Source organism: Trichoderma camerunense (assembly GCF_050948025.1).
Source record: "Trichoderma camerunense strain CBS 138272 chromosome Unknown V8C40scaffold_20, whole genome shotgun sequence".
Lineage (NCBI taxonomy): Eukaryota > Fungi > Ascomycota > Sordariomycetes > Hypocreales > Hypocreaceae > Trichoderma > Trichoderma camerunense.
The window spans coordinates 233,941-250,376 of record NW_028145350.1 but is presented as its reverse complement, the minus strand read 5'-3'; the positions used below and the strand labels follow the sequence as shown (position 1 = coordinate 250,376).

The 16,436-nt window shown below is 47.7% G+C and overlaps 4 protein-coding genes across 4 annotated transcripts; all 4 read left to right on the top strand.

Moving 5' to 3' along the window:
- Positions 1 to 1,108: 1,108 nt before the first annotated feature.
- On the top strand, positions 1,109 to 3,716 carry V8C40DRAFT_107747 (uncharacterized protein). The gene is made up of 3 exons (XM_083210743.1): positions 1,109 to 2,566; positions 2,694 to 2,799; positions 2,854 to 3,716. Exons 1-3 carry the CDS (start codon positions 1,611 to 1,613, stop codon positions 3,460 to 3,462), a joined length of 1,671 nt encoding a protein of 556 aa, XP_083068887.1. The 5' UTR covers positions 1,109 to 1,610; the 3' UTR covers positions 3,463 to 3,716.
- Positions 3,717 to 4,595: 879 nt separating this feature from the next.
- Positions 4,596 to 6,792, top strand: V8C40DRAFT_107749 (mitochondrial-processing protease subunit alpha). The gene is made up of 2 exons (XM_083210744.1): positions 4,596 to 4,911; positions 4,980 to 6,792. The coding sequence occupies exons 1-2, from the start codon at positions 4,765 to 4,767 to the stop codon at positions 6,558 to 6,560; spliced, it is 1,728 nt and encodes a 575-aa protein (XP_083068886.1). The 5' UTR covers positions 4,596 to 4,764; the 3' UTR covers positions 6,561 to 6,792.
- On the top strand, positions 6,702 to 7,971 carry V8C40DRAFT_255178 (uncharacterized protein). The gene has a single exon (XM_083217991.1). It carries the CDS (start codon positions 7,025 to 7,027, stop codon positions 7,592 to 7,594), a length of 570 nt encoding a protein of 189 aa, XP_083068885.1. The 5' UTR covers positions 6,702 to 7,024; the 3' UTR covers positions 7,595 to 7,971.
- Positions 7,972 to 11,972: 4,001 nt separating this feature from the next.
- On the top strand, positions 11,973 to 14,812 carry V8C40DRAFT_282998 (uncharacterized protein; the record flags this gene model as incomplete). The annotated part of the gene is made up of 4 exons (XM_083221889.1): positions 11,973 to 11,999; positions 12,055 to 14,336; positions 14,367 to 14,715; positions 14,771 to 14,812. 4 exons carry the CDS (start codon positions 11,973 to 11,975, stop codon positions 14,810 to 14,812), a joined length of 2,700 nt encoding a protein of 899 aa, XP_083068884.1.
- Between the last annotated feature and the right edge of the window lie 1,624 nt (positions 14,813 to 16,436).

Below are 16,436 nucleotides of genomic sequence, written 5' to 3'. Positions count from 1 at the left end.
GTCACGGCTGGAGCGAGCCGCTGACGGCTGTTCAATTCCTCTTCCTGGCCAGGCTGCTGATCACAGCACCCCTGCAGCCCAACCCGCTAATGGCAGCGCTACTGTCCACTACACTACGGGCTACTACCTAGTAGCTACTCTATGCTGTCTATGTACCATCTGCTCTCAATATTGACGTCTACGGCAGCGACAGAATCATTCAATTTGATCCAATAGTGCTAGCAGTAGATTGAGTCCATACTACTGCCAGTAGCGAGTGCACGCTAAACATGCTAGTCGGGTCCCCAAGCCGGAACCAGGCAAAACCAGCACCAGGCCATAAACACACACACACAGCCAGGTATCTCAGACATTGCCAGCCAGAGGCGTTACTCGTTACTCGCACCATTACCTTACCTGTACATTGCCATTACGCACACCCCCTAGCCGCATCAATCCTCTCGACAGCCGGAGGAGGCGAAAAAAAAAAGAGGGAAAACAGGCACAGGTTCAAACCACACAACCTCAGGCCTTTTTTCCTTAGCCCTGCGCTCGTGCCGCGGTGGAACTTGCCGGCTGTACGCTGTACCCGCCGGTGCCCACGACTCGGGCTGCACCGACACTGACGTTTGCGACGTCTTGTGCGCAGCGTCTGGTATTTGGCCGGTATCTGGTACTTGCGCCGCTCTGCGACCTTTGCAGCTGTAAATATCCATATACCGCCAACCCCCCGGGCGCTCAGACTCACTCAGACTGAGAGTTGAGTATATCCTCACCATCTTCGCCTGTTGGGTTGACGAACTTGTCCTTCCTCTTCCCTTTTTTTTTATTTCTTCTCTTTTTTTCTCTTTTCTGCTTCTGCAGCTCTCGACCAACCGGTGTCTTCTCTCCTCTTTCCCCCGCATCAGCCTGCCAATCCAATTCATCCGTTGGAGGTGCAAAGCAAAAGAACCGCTGCCACACTTATTCCCACGCTCACGCGCACTCTCCAACTTTTGGCTATCACCCAATCCGTTGCGTGATGCAAACGATTCGCTGCCAAGGCAAAGACATCAGGCATTAAAATATCCCGCAGAGGAGCAGAGCAGCGATATAAGCCGTTTTCAACCCACCTCAGCTTTTCAACTTCAGTTCTTTGTTCTCTTCTCCAAAAGAGCACGAGCACGGGCCCTTGGAATCGAACAGGATTAAAATCGCACAAGTCGCCGTTTGCCAGGGTCTCTCCGGAGCTGCACTTCTACATACGCTTTCCCACTCCACTATAATACCGGTAATCTACCTGCAGTCGCCTTGGCACCTTGCGACTCGTGCCATTATAATACCACCTTGACCACCCTGCCTGGACAACTGATTTCCCCTCTGCGGAGAGGAAATAAAGGAGGAGGCAATTCCGTTTTTTCTGCTCGGGCTCTGGCTTACACGCCTCCAAATTCTTTTTCTTGGTGCTTGGCCCCATTGCCCGTTTAGAGCTCCAACGGCCCCCCCTCTCTCCCCCCTGCTTACACCGGGCCAGTGTGTCTCAATCCCTCAATTACAGCGCCCACCTCCACTGAAGGGTACCCCCGAGAGCAGATTATTGCCCTGAACCTAAAACCCCATACAATACCTGCGGCGGAACATTGGACTTGGAAATGTTTTCGCAGCCAGTATCACCGACGCCGCCTGGGCTGACTTCGACGGTTTCGCCCTCGCCTTCCAGAACCAGCCGCCTGCGTGGCCTGAGCATCCTGCGCAACTACACGCACAACCATCTTCTGTCGCGTGACAACAGCCATCACGCAAACGGCACCAATAGCAACAGTAACAGCAACAACAACAGCGGCGGCAGCTCGCCCTCAACCAGCCAGTCGGGCAACGGCCTCACGCGGTCCGTCAGCTACTCTCCCGTCACCTCAACCACGACCACGACCACAACTACTTCCAACGCCGCCACAAGCCCCAACAGACTGACGCTGGTGGCTACCTCTCCCGACTCCAGGACGCCCAACTCAAGGGCTTCGGCCACGAGCCAGGCCTCAAATACCCCGTTTGCCCAAGCGAGTGCCTCGTCCTCGTCTTCTGCCCCCGAGTCGCCCTCAACCATCGAAGAACATCCAGCCATGGCCCGATCCAACGAAGGGTCGAGCTCGTCCGACAACCAGCCCTCCATCCGATTCTCTGCATACTACGACCCCCGATCCACGCGGCCGTCGCTGTCCTTCCCGCCCGTCTCCAGGACGCTGTCCAACGGGACTGAAATCATCCGCGTTGGCCGCTACTCTGAGCGCGACAGCCATGCCCTGTCCAACGGGCAGGGCGCGGCGGCTCCCGTGGGCTTTAAGAGCAAGGTCGTGAGCCGTCGTCACTGCGAGTTTTGGTACGAGAACGGCAAGTGGTACATCAAGGACGTCAAGAGCTCGTCCGGCACGTTCCTCAACCACATTCGATTGAGCCCGCCGTCGCAGGAGAGCAAGGCGTTTGCCGTTAACGATGGCGACATTGTGCAGCTTGGCATCGACTTTAAGGGAGGCGAGGAAATGATTTTCCGCTGTGTCAAGATGAGACTGGAGCTGAACCGCGGGTGGCAGAACAAGCCCAACACGTTCAAGTGAGTGAATCCTTATATCATAAATGATTTAAACACGGGAGTGAAAACGAAAAAAGGCCCCCTTCTTTTCTTTAATTTCCATGCTATTCTCATCGGTTTCGAACTACGGCTAACCTTTTTTACTTAGCATGGCCGCTCACAAGAGGCTTCGTAACATGGCAACTACGGGAGCAGCAGGCTCCGCGTCCAGCACAAATTCTCAGGACTGCTCCATTTGCCTCAACTCTATTGGCGTAAGCATCTCTTCTGACACTCGATTATGACTCTCAAGCTAACCTCTCCAACAGCCTTGCCAATCACTCTTCGTTGCCCCTTGTTCTCACACATGGCACTTCAAGTGCGTCCGCGCTTTACTCACCTCTCCACAATATCCCATCTTCATCTGTCCCAACTGCCGTGCGGGAGCCGACCTGGAAGCCGACGTCGAGGACCCCGAGGAGTGGCAAAACCTCGATGATTTTGACGGCCCCGAAGAGCCGGTCGCCCCTACCACCATCGATGCGCCCGCCCCAGAAATCGAATTGCCTCTGCCTTCTCCCCCTGAAGAACCACACGAAGCAACGGTTCAGGAAACAGACACTATGGACGTGACTGTCAATTTTACTTCAACAGCTAGCCCAGCCGAGAGCCCGACGGCACCGCACGCAACCTCCGAGCCGTTGCCCATAAGAGGAGCTGGCCGCACCGCTCATTTGCGAGAAAACGGCACTCCCTCGCCACCTGGCAGCGGGGCAGAGGGACTCATCACTCCTAGGAATAATGCAGGGCCATGGGTATTTGACGGTAGGGCAGGTCGACAACCACCGAGCGACACAGCCGATATGCCGAGCCTCGACTCTGCGGCAGACGCCGACATGACTACACATGAATCCAGCGACGACTCTGCCAGCAGGTAGCACCAAGTTGAGCAACTTGAGAGCATTCCAATTTTGGTGGTGTGTCTGGTGGTCGACTGTGCCGGCATTTGGGTGCTGCTAATCATAATGTATCATTTTTTATCTGCCATGATTTGCTCCTTGTTCGTCGCCTCCTCTGCCTACTGGGCATGGGCGCAGACGCCTGTTGCATCAAACTTGTTCGACGTGATTTGCGGCGGCGGATTTCTCGTTTTCTTCACAGCTTGATCTCACTGTCTTTTTTATTATTATTTTCTTTTGTCGATTTCCTGCGTGTTTGGAGTGTGGCGTGATTCTCCATGAAACGAACCGCAAAACAGACTTTTGGGCGTATGGCGTCATGATCAAGCATGGCTCATTCTGGCCGCAACTGGGACGGGTGGAAAGCATCTTTAGCATGGGCACTAGCGCGGGATATGGTTAGAAAGCTACAATTCTGATTTCTCTATTTCTCTCCCCGAATCACTTCATTTTACTTTTGCATGGTTCATTTTTGCTCCTGGGGGTGATGAAAACTGGAAGAGAGACAGGCTATTACAACATCTTCATTTCCGCACGGTCCGGTATGGTACGGAGTTGCCGCCTGACATCCATTTTTGTCGGCATGAAGCGGCTGGGTTTTACGGCGCCAATTCAAGGGTATAGGCTAAAAGATTTGGGGAATTGCTGCACTCTTGGTGTAAGACAGGGGGGGGAGAAAAGTGATGTCGATTCCTATACAAGAAAAGGGTTCCTCTGGGATTTCTCGGTCTTTTCGCAGCTTGTGATTAGACGGCCGGAGTTTGAGTGGGATATGATGTCAATGTGGCAGCGTTTTGACGGTGATTGGCTGGGCAACTCTGGTGCTGGAGAACATTGCGGCAACAGCTCCGAGATGAGGTTATTTGGGGGGCTTGAAATCGCCCTGCATTCTTCTATTTTTGGGCTGTTGTTGGCTCGGCGATACTATCGAGTACATATATAGCATCGTCCATTTCTAAATAGTACATGGTAATCCGTACATGTCAATATAATGTTGGCTTCTTCTGATCCAAATACATGTAAACTGGAAGATGCTCCGCCTTGCCCAGTCCCGTCCGGTCGGAGCTCCGGCACCGGGATGATCCGACCTATCGCCGAGATCAAAAGTGACGGCACCACAATTTTCCAGTTGCCGCCTTCGATTATGGCCGGAAACTGCCAAGCTGCTCGCCTCTTTTTGTTTTCTCTCGAGTCGTGAATCCGCTTCTCTCTCTCTTTCCAAAGGATCTTTATCGTCTCTTTCTGTTTAGGTAGAGAAACGAAGAGGGCTCTTTTTTGACAATGTTGCGACAGTTTGCTTCTCGGGTGCAGCCTCGGGTGAGGGCCCAGGGCTCGAGGCTGCTGAGTTCGCAGAGCAAGTTTGGTGCGATCAAGGCGCAGATGCCGAGGCGGAGTATGGCGACGGTTAAGGTGGAGGGGATCCCAAAGGTTGGTTATACGAGGCTTGTCTCTTGTCTTTACGTCTTGGAGACTAATTCTGGGGATTCAATGTGCAGGAACCTACTGAATTGGACGAGATTACGACACTGCCGAATGGTTTGCGAGTCGCTTCCGAAGCCCTCCCCGGTTCCTTTTCCGGCGTGGGAATCTACGTCGAGGCAGGGTCTCGGTTCGAGAACGATTCGCTGCGAGGCGTTTCCCACATCATGGACCGACTGGCGTTCAAGTCCACCTCGAGACACTCTGCCGACGAAATGCTCGCGCGGGTCGAGACGCTCGGGGGCAACATCCAGTGCGCATCTTCGCGGGAGAGCATGATGTACCAGGCGGCCACGTTCAACAGCGCGGTGCCGGAGACGGTGGCGCTGCTGGCGGAGACGATTCGCGATCCGCAGATTACTGATGAGGAGGTTGCTGAGCAGATTGAGACGGCAAGATACGAGATTGCGGAGATTTGGAGCAAGCCTGAGTTGATATTGCCGGAGCTGGTGCACACGGCGGCGTTCAAGGACAATACGCTGGGGAACCCATTGTTGTGTCCTGAGGAGCGATTGGGGAGCATCGATAGGAGCACGGTGAAGATGTATAGGGATCTGTTTTATCGGCCGGAGAGGATGGTTCTGGCTTTTGCGGGTGTGGAACATGGGACGGCGGTTAAGCTGGCTGAGGAGTTCTTTGGGGATATGAAGACGACGCTTCCCCGGACGGGCTCAGAGACCAGCGTGAGCTCTCTTGCCAGCGACGCATCTGCTTCCTCTTCAGCATCATCATCATCTTCTTCTTCAAGCTCCTCCTCTTCACGATTAATGTCCAAAATCCCCCTCTTCAAGAACATCTCCACATCTACCCCCCGCAACGCCACTGTCCTCTCATCTCCTTCTGAACTCGACATCACTCAGCCTTCTCGATATACTGGCGGCTTCCTTTCTCTTCCTCCTCAACCGCCGTCTCTTACTGGCACCAACTTTACACACATTCACCTTGCGTTTGAGGGACTACCCGTTGCTTCAGACGACATTTACGCGCTGGCAACATTACAGACTCTTCTCGGTGGAGGAGGATCTTTCTCTGCTGGTGGACCGGGCAAGGGCATGTACTCTCGCTTGTACACCAACGTGCTCAACCAGCACGGCTGGGTTGAGTCATGCGTTGCCTTTAACCACTCTTACACAGACTCTGGTCTGTTTGGCATCTCAGCGTCTTGCTTGCCGGGTCACACCTCTGCCATGCTGGATGTTATGTGCCAGGAACTCCGAGCGCTGACTCTCGAACGGGGCATCTCGAAGCTGCAGGAGGGAGAAGTGACACGAGCCAAGAACCAGCTGCGGTCATCACTCCTGATGAATCTCGAGAGCCGTATGGTGGAGCTGGAGGATCTCGGACGGTCCGTGCAGGTGCACAAGCGCAAGATTCCCGTGCGGGAGATGTGCCGACGGATTGAGGCGCTGAGCGTGCGAGACTTGCAGAGGGTGGCGAGCATGGTGATGGGGGGCGCGGTGAAGAATGCTGGGGGAGGCAGTGGTGCGCCGACGGTGGTGGTGCAGGAGGCGCAGGCGTATGGGGTGACGAGCCATACGATGACGTGGGACCAGATTCAGGATCGGATTGATGGGTGGAAGTTGGGGAGGAGGGCGTAATGGTTTCTGATGAAATGAAGGGCTTATGGTGTGAGGGTTTCAAAAGGGGAATGATGATGGGATGATGAGGGATGTTATACAACTTGGCATATTATATATATATTGGCGCGGGAAGGGTGGTATTTGGGATGATATACGTGTATACATATCGTGTATTTTGTACGATTATTAAGGGAATTATTGAGATACAATGCTCTTTTATGAATGTTTTGTGTGCTTGTGTTGTGAGTGATGATTACCTACGATGATGATGAAGCTGGATGTGGTATTGCTGGATTCAATATTTGCTTTCAATACTCGGGAGTAGGACTCGCTTTACCGTCTCAAGCATTAACCCTACGACTTCAGAGACGAGATGGACTTACCCGACCAAGTTCACAAAGCTATTCTTGTTTCTACTTTCTGGTCTCATTTTCATATCGTCATCGTTATAGGTGGCGAGGCTGACGTCTTGCAACGAGGAAATGGGGAATCGCATCTATCGGAGACTAATATTCCAAAGCTACGGGAAGCGGATTTACGAGGCCAGTTCACCGCGTGCATTGCTTGTTGGTCTAAAAGCTTGCATCATTGGTCACGAGTCTCTACGTCTCAAGGTCGGTCTGCTGCATCGAGATGTTTCCATCGATAATCTCATGATTAATGAGGAGGAGGAAGCCCCCTTACAGCGTGGCTTTCTCATTGATCTCGACCTCGCTATTGAAGAGACGCGGACTGGTACCTCGAGAGCGAAGAGGAAGACTGAGACGCGAGCGTTCATGGCCATCGGGGCCCTTCACGGCGTTGAGCACTCCTTTATGCATGACCTTGCATCAGTTTCCTGGGTTTTCTACTGGATGTGCCTTTATTACGATGGGCAGGGTAAATATGTCGGGCCTACCGAGTTCGAAGAATGGAACTACATTAATGAGAGGCATCTTGCATGGTCGAAACTTGGGCTCATTAGCGATGAGTGTCAATTCCTTGATGACGCGGAAAGGGACTTTACCGAGTACTATTTGCCGCTGCTACCCTGGGTCAATAGGCTCAGATGAGGTGTGTTTCCGAATGACAAGCCATGGACGGAGCCAAATGAAGGGTATTATTCGAGAAGCCAGCGAAAGTCAAGATCTGTGATTGACATGTACGATTGATGAACGTTTTACAGGTTTTTTCTCAGTGGTAGATGCTGAGAGGCATTGGTAGATGTCGATGGACATTATTCCTCGAGATAATGTACAGCTCAAACTACATATAGAGGCTCTGTGTTTAGACACCATCTTTAGTTTAATCCAGCTATGATAGATGGTGCCATGAAAAGATGTAGCCATCCCTTAGGGCAAAAGAGGATAGACTGAATAGAGGTATCGCGTCTCCCCGCGCTCCTAAGTGCACCTCATACCAGGAGCTTGACCAGCGTCGCAGAATGACCACCAGGCCGTGAGGAGGCTCAATAATCTCCCTGCTCCCTGGACGCCTTTTTTTCTCGCCATAGTAGCTGACTAGCGTTTAAGGCGTCCACCGGATGCGCAGATGCATGTTGAGCTGGCTCAGGTCATACATTTTGCCCGAGATTTGCTTATCAATTCGCCGAAACACTGCCAACCATCGCGAAAAGATTCGCTTGGCAATGCAGTGTGGCAGCAATTTCAAGCCTCTCACTCGTATTGAGCTGCGGCTGATATTGTTTTCCCTCTTTTCTTTTTGGCAAAAGCCGTGGCACACTTTGTGGGATATATCATATATCCAGAAGCGGCGCACGGCTGAGACATGCGTGGGGGCCAATTCTTTGTTATTGGAGTACTGCTTTAATGCAGGACATGGTATCCTTGCTCAGTTCTTGAATGGTACTCGTGGTCTATGATTGGCTTGGTTCTTTGACCTGGCTTCGTCTTTTGCTATTGCTACCACTACTCCATGAGATCAACGTTACCGCTGTGGGCTCTCCCGTGGAAACGAAACGTCTAGTGCGATGAGATCTCATATTAGGATACTACGAACAAGTTATGTTATTGCTGGAGATTGTCAGTTATCATACTTATCTTTTTACGAAGATGAAAAATAAAGGATCAAAATTTATCCCAAAGGTAATATCGGCGACACCCCAAACGAAGTCTCCGCCGGAGGGGACATAATGCAGCCTAATCTGGGTCTGGTGACCATATCCGTTTATTTCCTTGCCCAATAATACGCAAGTATAAATGAGTTCGGTGACAAGGCATCCGTACGATGCTACTGCATGTTGGTTGCTTCTCATTCTGCTAAACCTAATGCCCAGGCTGGGAATCAACCCCGTCACTTGCATGAAGTTCACCGGAAAAAAGAAAAGAAAGATGGGGGTCTGCAGTTCAGCCCTCTTTGTCAGTAATAATGGAGCACTGGCGCCATCGTTAACCTAGAAATGGTTGAAACTGAGATCTTAAGAACCTAAGATATGACTCGGTATCTTTGTAGCAAGGGTTCCAGTGTCGGGAAGTAAGGAGATATGCGAAGAATAAAATCAAGATCTGAAAAGAGAGATGTGGGCTTGATTGTTGTCCAGATACTAATACAATTCAGCCTTTTTACAACTCTCCATGTATTCTATCCTTAGCATTAAACAGTATCGAATGAATAAGTACAAATTCCCCCTTCCGAGGTATTAGATATAGCCATTCCACAACATCCTGCTCATCTCTTTTGACCTCCCGCGTTTATGGACTTAGTGTGCGTCAGAAAAAGAAGCGGAGCAGACCTCGAAAAATTCCTTGCCATCCACACCTGCTGTTGCTGCCTCTAAATAATTGCCACGCCGGAGTCGCCGCAGCTGAGAGCGAGATGTCTCAGCCTCGTCTTTCTTTTTACCCTTGTTCCCAACAAGCAACGCAACCCAAGGAAGCTACCCCAGCGCGGCAAGTCTAACCTGGATGAGAAGATTCTGCGGCCTGTTCTCATTTAACCTGCGCTGGGATAGTGCAGCGGTGGATATACGAATATTTATTCCGTGGTATTGAGATACGTCGGCCTGCCGGGGAGGTCTTACAGGTATGTACGGAGTACGGATTGAGCATGAGCAAAGACATAACGCCTGCATCTCTTGACCTGAAATTTTGTGGGACATCCTTGGGAGACGAAGAATAGCAAAGAAAAGAAAGGAGAAATTCGCCTGGGGACACATGCAGCTTGCTATACGAGCTACCCAATGATTGACGACGTATAGCCATTATATATTTTTAACGATTCTAGCATGAGTAATCTCAGTAAAGGCACGGCTGCTCACAACTCCATTTAAAATGAACAACTTGTTATTTTATACGTTGTAACAGTTGTGTCAAACTACTCAGCTTATCTGGACATGACTTTCCTGGAAAAGCAGGGATTACAACGGAGGGTGTCCAGCTCAGGTCATGCAGCGTATTGTGCAGATTACAGTGGCTTATAGGAAATACATTTTTGGAAAAGCCGCAGCTGGGACTCCCCTTTGCAACCAGGGCTATTGCGAAATGGTTGTCCAGCTGTCAGCCTCTTCGATTCCTTGAAGAGCAACGATTTGAAGGCTGGTCTTATCCATCTCCAGTGGTATCAACTGAGACACGCGCATATGTGGTGCTCTTACTAATATTGACTTCCAAGTAAGCATATATTGGCATTTTTTAATTTAATTCATTGTGGCCAGGCTTGGGTATGTACAGATCCATGCACAAACAGCTCATTAGTATATATCCATTGAAGTCTCCTCCTTCCGCCACATCTACATCGTTTTCGTCTTGCTATTCAAATTCTGTACAAATTCTGAGGAACAAAGAGCAGGAAATTGAGGTGTATACCAGTATTATTGATACTAATATTCTCTCTACTACGAGTGATTCGACTTTTGCGGGTTTTTGCTTACGGAGACGGCCGCCGTTATGGATGCAATTGGTATGTCACGTCACTTACTCACCTGCCGCATTACCACTAACGGGTTTTCTCTAAGAGTTAAAACCGGAATTAGCCATTCCATTTGATGCTCCCATAATAGCTCGCAATCGAAAAACGTATGCCTCTTTTGGCGAAAACGGTCTCACAGCGACGGCAAATGCTCATGGACATCTGATTCAGATTACACGATATTTCGGAAACGAACCGTCGGGGTTTATCTGTGTTGACCTTCCTGAAGCCCCCAAACCCTTTTATGTAACAAATCGCATGAAGGAGCTTCAAAAGTCTTGTGAAGACTCTCACAGAGGACTGAAGCTTCTATTACCAGAACAACTTAGCAAGGAGAATCAGAATGATGATGATGCACTTAAATGGGGCATTAGGGAAGATATACCAAAGATTCAATTCTACCAAGATCGCTGGCCTTGTTTTATCGCACACAATGACTGGTTGGATTCCGAAGTCCAATATTTCATTTCTGGCAAGACTGTGTATCAAACATACACGTTCAGCTCTGTTGAAGGAATTGAGAATGATTTTCCTAAAGAGTTTCCTTTATTAAAAATTAGCGCCAACGTACTTCTCCGACACCTTGATTTTGCGACTGAAGCAACCCCATGGAACACTTGGAATGATCATAAGCATGATCAAAACAATACAGAGGGCCATTATATCCATGGTACAACACCCGACAAAAAAACCATTTTCATCAAGCACAAAGACTGCGAAACAGGACGAGGCGGTAAAAAAGACGTCATTTTGTTTATATCATCATATATAGACAACCGCTCTCAAGTAGTTGGCCGCATTGGACAAAGTGTCAACTACGAAATAAAAATAGACGAGCAAGCGAAAAAAGCTCTATCAAACAAAAAATCAGACAAAAAATCAGACAAAAGTTTAGACAAAAGTTCAGACAAAAGTCCAGACAAAAGTTCGGACAAAAGTTCGGACAAAAGTTCGGACAAAAATTCAGACAAAGAATCAGACAAAGAACAGTTGCATAAACGGGTCAAAATTACACTCGCTTATACTCTCGAGCTGGCTTCTTCAGCTGATGAAGTCAGCAGCTCACTCTCTGAAGGAGCTCTCCCACCCTTCCTGCCCAAATACTCTGCATATATGCCGCCGTCGTTCGCCGACGATAAGCATCTCAATTTTACGTTGAGAAGAACTCTAGAACATATTTTATCTGTTTGCAGCATCCCTATATGTATGCACGATGAACCTAGAGATGAGGTTATACCAATTGCTTTAACATGTGGAGATATATCTGGCCATAGAATTGCCAAGGAAGCAAGCTTGTAAGTATACGTATGTCACTTACTCTAGATATTTCTCAAAACTGACAAATTAAAGCCATGCATTTCAATTTTTACTCAAAGCTTTCGAACATTTTGATAAATCCTATCTCCAAGATTCTGAAGGACTGCGTTTACTCGACCACCCGTTGGAGTTGGATCATGCAGTCTGCGAAAATTACAATTGTCGAATGAGATTTCGCATTTGGAAGACGTGTCGAGGGCATTTAGCATGGATAAGCAATCATATGAATACAGAGTATACAATCAGCAACACGGTTAGAGACGGAACTACCAAAGAAACCAAGGAGCAGGGTGTTGGCCCTCACTACTGGGCTACCGGGCAACCAATAGATGACTGGAAAGATCACCCCTCAGAATTTCTTCACAGAGAGATCACTGATGCGCCCATGCAAATTATCAAATTTGGAGAATTCTGTCGGATCACTGGAGGTGAAGATATACTCTTAGAAATTCCCGCTGGTCTTCAGAGTATCGCCAAGCACTGGGTTAGAAGCCTTCATGAGCGAAACAAGGGCGACGTTTATGCATTCCCGCGCATTAGAGAAGAAGAAACGGGGAAATTCTATCTCGTTGATCATGCTCTCATCTGGTGGGCTTCGAAATCGCTGGAAGAGCTCGGTCTTGACTCAGAACTTAAAGCCCAACCCAATAAGTCTCTTGATGCCTCTGAAAAGCGCACGATAAAATACTCATCCGGCGAGATCAAAACCAACTTTATTAAGAGATTTACAATGGAGAATCCGGCCTTGAAAACGCGCATGATTGCAATTTCGCGCAGCTCCGCCGAGACTAGGTTCTCTCTTTTAATGAGAGAAACTGTTCTCTTTTATGCTATGGATCTCGGGTTGTTCGATGTGGAGGCACCCGAAGGAGGGATCTCCATAAATGAGTCAAACGAAGCATGGACTGACAATTGGGAAAATAAAATCGATGAGTGGACAAATACAGTGGATTATCAAGCGCAGCTAGAGAATCAAAACGATGCTCATTGGAATCATCCACTTCAGTTTGCTCTTTCAATAATCATGTCTACCAAGAATAAATGCACGAATTCAAGGCTCGCAGCCCGGATGTTTGAGTATTCGAGGTCGATTCTTCTTAAAAGCTCCTCTGCCAATGGGCTTTTCCCAGGACAACTAGACATATATAAGAGGCCTATTCTCTTTGATGGAGAAATCATGCGTGATACGTATTGGCAATCCACATTTGAAGTGCCATTCATTCTTTGGAAATATTGCAAGTCTCCACCAATAATCATAGGACCACCTATTAGCATCCCTGAGTCGACTTCTTCTGATATCAGAGCATTGGAGAATATCATCAAACTCATACATGGCGCGAATAGTAGCGGGATACCGAACAATGTGATTGATCAGGGGAAAGTGGTAACACTTTCAGATGAATGGCTTTACAATGAACTTGACTGCTTCAAGAGAAAAATCGACTTGTCAGAAAGCAATATTAAGAAACTTTCACAGGATTACTTAACAAATACCCATATGACCGACATGATGGTCATAAGAAGGGCGGCTCAAACAGTTCAAGACACAACGGCTCAAAACACAATAACTCAGGGCACTCAAGAGAACATCTTGGGGTATATTATAGATATACCGCAAAAATCGGATAAAAAGCAGGAAACATTCAAACCAGCCGCAATTAAGTCAATGACGTCTCTTATTAGGACTATTTCTCCCAAGCGAACGACGAAAAATGCAAAAAAGAGACTTCTTCACTTTTACCGTGCAACTGATAAAATAGCTTTAATTGCTTATATTTCTGCGATGGAGCATCCAGACATTTCTGCTTTCTTCGATAAGCATAAGGCATATAATAAATACTTCCACGAAGAAACAAACGCAGTGCTTAATTTATGGGTTACTGAACTTCATTTATCATTTTATCAGATTATTTCCCAGAGGAATTCTCTGGATATTACTGGTATCCCCAATTTTGAGTGTTATAGCTTCCCGCGAAGTAAAAATGAGGAAGCGGGTAATCACAAACAGATTAGCAGAGCTGTGATGAGTTTTAGATTTGATGGTGACTTTTTCGATCGTCATTGGACCTGTCATTTCTTTGAGTTCAATCCGTCTCGAATAGACGCCGAAAGTATGACCCATATATCGGAAGAAAGGATTACAGGCTCTCTGAAAGCACACCCTTGGAAGCAAAGACGAATCTTGGAACTTGTCTTGTTCGGTAAAATACTACAAGAAATGATTACATGCTCACAAGATCTTCTGGATGAGATCAAAACACGAATTCTCGAAAGCTTCAAGAAGAGACCCAAGAAAGGACCAAATAAAGGACCAAAGGAACCCAGATTATCCTCAACATTCCTGGATTCAATTGATTTATTTGACGAGATCACAAGCAACACATTCATATCGAACAACAAGTCATGGAACATATTTCAATACATACTACAAGTGGTGGAAGAAGATCTTTGCGATAATTTAACACAAATTGAGCTTTGGATGGAGCGAGAAGAGCGGCCAGAACACAACAAGCCCCGATGGACACTCAACGACGAACGCAATTACCGAGGCGCTATATATAGGCTACAGAAGTCAAATGACCTTCTAGTCCAACAACTCAGACTGTGTTATACTAGAGCCAAATCTTTTAATGCCTCTCTAACTAAGAGACTGGACTCTACCCGTGGTGAATGGGAAGTTGGGAGTAATGACGATATCCGCCTTTTCACATATGTGACGGTCGTTTTTCTCCCTATCAGCTTTGCGACGGGCGTCTTTAGCATGAGTAGTGCACCGACAAAGGAGACCCTAAACAGCATGATTACATCCGCTGGTCTTGCACTTTTAGTTACCGTTATGACATTGCTTAACGCCAAAATTTTGGACAGGAAAATCGTTAAGCCTTTCCTTGCTAACTTTCGCCCAATATCTGAGGCAACATTGTGGTTGTTTTTACGCAGTCCTCTTTATGTATTTGGACTGTTATTTCGTTTGGTCCACCTAATTCTGATTTCACTCCTCTCAGTTCTGCCCGGCAAATGGATTTATGTCCTACGTCGTTATTTGATCTTGCCGACAGAAGAATCACCATCTCGGCTATATAACGTCACGAACGCACCTAAGCATTTCTTAGATGGGGAAATTAAAGAGAAAAACCAGCGAATTAAGAAGAAGTTGGAGGACGAAGAAATTGGTGTACCAAGAGGATAGAAGAGAAGGGATAAAATAGTATCAGGGGATGGTTTCAGTCAGTTGACTCAAACTTGAAAGCTCGGAGGCTGGAAAGCTGGTTTATAACTTTAATGTCCTACGTTGAGGATTGATGAGTTTATTATAATTTATTTTCTCGTTTTGATCAGCAAGATTATGGTCCGGAAGGTACCTAATATACAAGAATAATTATTTAAGACGAATTGCGGCGCGCAATTGAACTCCTTCCAATGTTCCAAATTCTCCATTAATACTGCAGAAATAGCTATTTCTTAGGGGATATAGTTGAATGCATTTTAGAACAAGCATGGGTATAATCTTATATTGATCAACTGTCACATCACATTGATACAAATATCCTGCTTTAAACAAAACGTCTATACCGCTCGGCATGACTCATTTGAAGTAGATGGTTATGAATAAGAAGCCACAAAGCACATTCCCGCAGAGGTCAGCAAGTGTCTACATTATAGATACTTGATACAGTCATGGTCGCTACTTCAATCCAATCTTCGTATCCTAGCATAGAACACCAATTCCATAGCGTTTCTAATCCACCGATACTAGCTGGGGCTAAAATACCCACAGTATAATTCAGCGTTGAAATTGCTTGGTATTCGTGCATGTGGGTTAAGAGTTGAGTGTCCGTTAACAAATGTTAACCTCCTCGCGGCTAATTGCAAGATCAACTAGACGAATTTCTCGGTAACCAAGCCGTCATGCTTCGGTAAGTTCTGACGTAGCGGACAAATAGAAAGCTGAGAATGTTTGTGGGTGTCATGAACCAGGCAACCAGGGTTGCAAATACGTGGCATGCGGGTCCAATCGTAGAAAATACATTGGCCAAGTCGGAGCCGCAGCAAGCCTTTTGGTGGAATTACGACGGCTTGGGTCGCTATAGCCGGGATCACTTATCAAAAGACAGGGGTTATTGGTTGTCCAGCTGTCAGCCGCATGCTGCCCGATGCTCAATAGGGAACCGGGTCTTGCAGTTTGTAGCCTGGGTCTATGCAATGATGGTAAAAAGGTGTAGAAGTATGTCGCGGTAGATATCTGTCATATAACTGCTCCATAGCCATATTCCTATTACAAATTTTGGCAAGGCGAATCGTACAGCCATCTCCTCCCGCAGTATGAAGAAGAAAACCTCAGTATGTCCGCATGAGTTTCCAGACTCTCACATTACGGAACAACATCAGATCAATACAAAAAGCTTTCTGGTTCGCAACCACTCGAGTCCAAGTTGACCGCTTTCTTCAGCGCCACAGTTAATCCATCACCCTCCCTACCTCCAGCCTCCCTGCAGCTCTGGGAAGAGGAGGCAAAGCTCTCAGATACCATCGCCATTTAGGATCATCAACACTGTCCTTTTATTAGCACTATAAGAAGCTGCCTCGCATGGCCACCACTGGTATGTCACTTGTTCTTCCATGATACTGCAAAAAGCTTACAAAGCCACATACAGAAGAAGAAGAACTTCC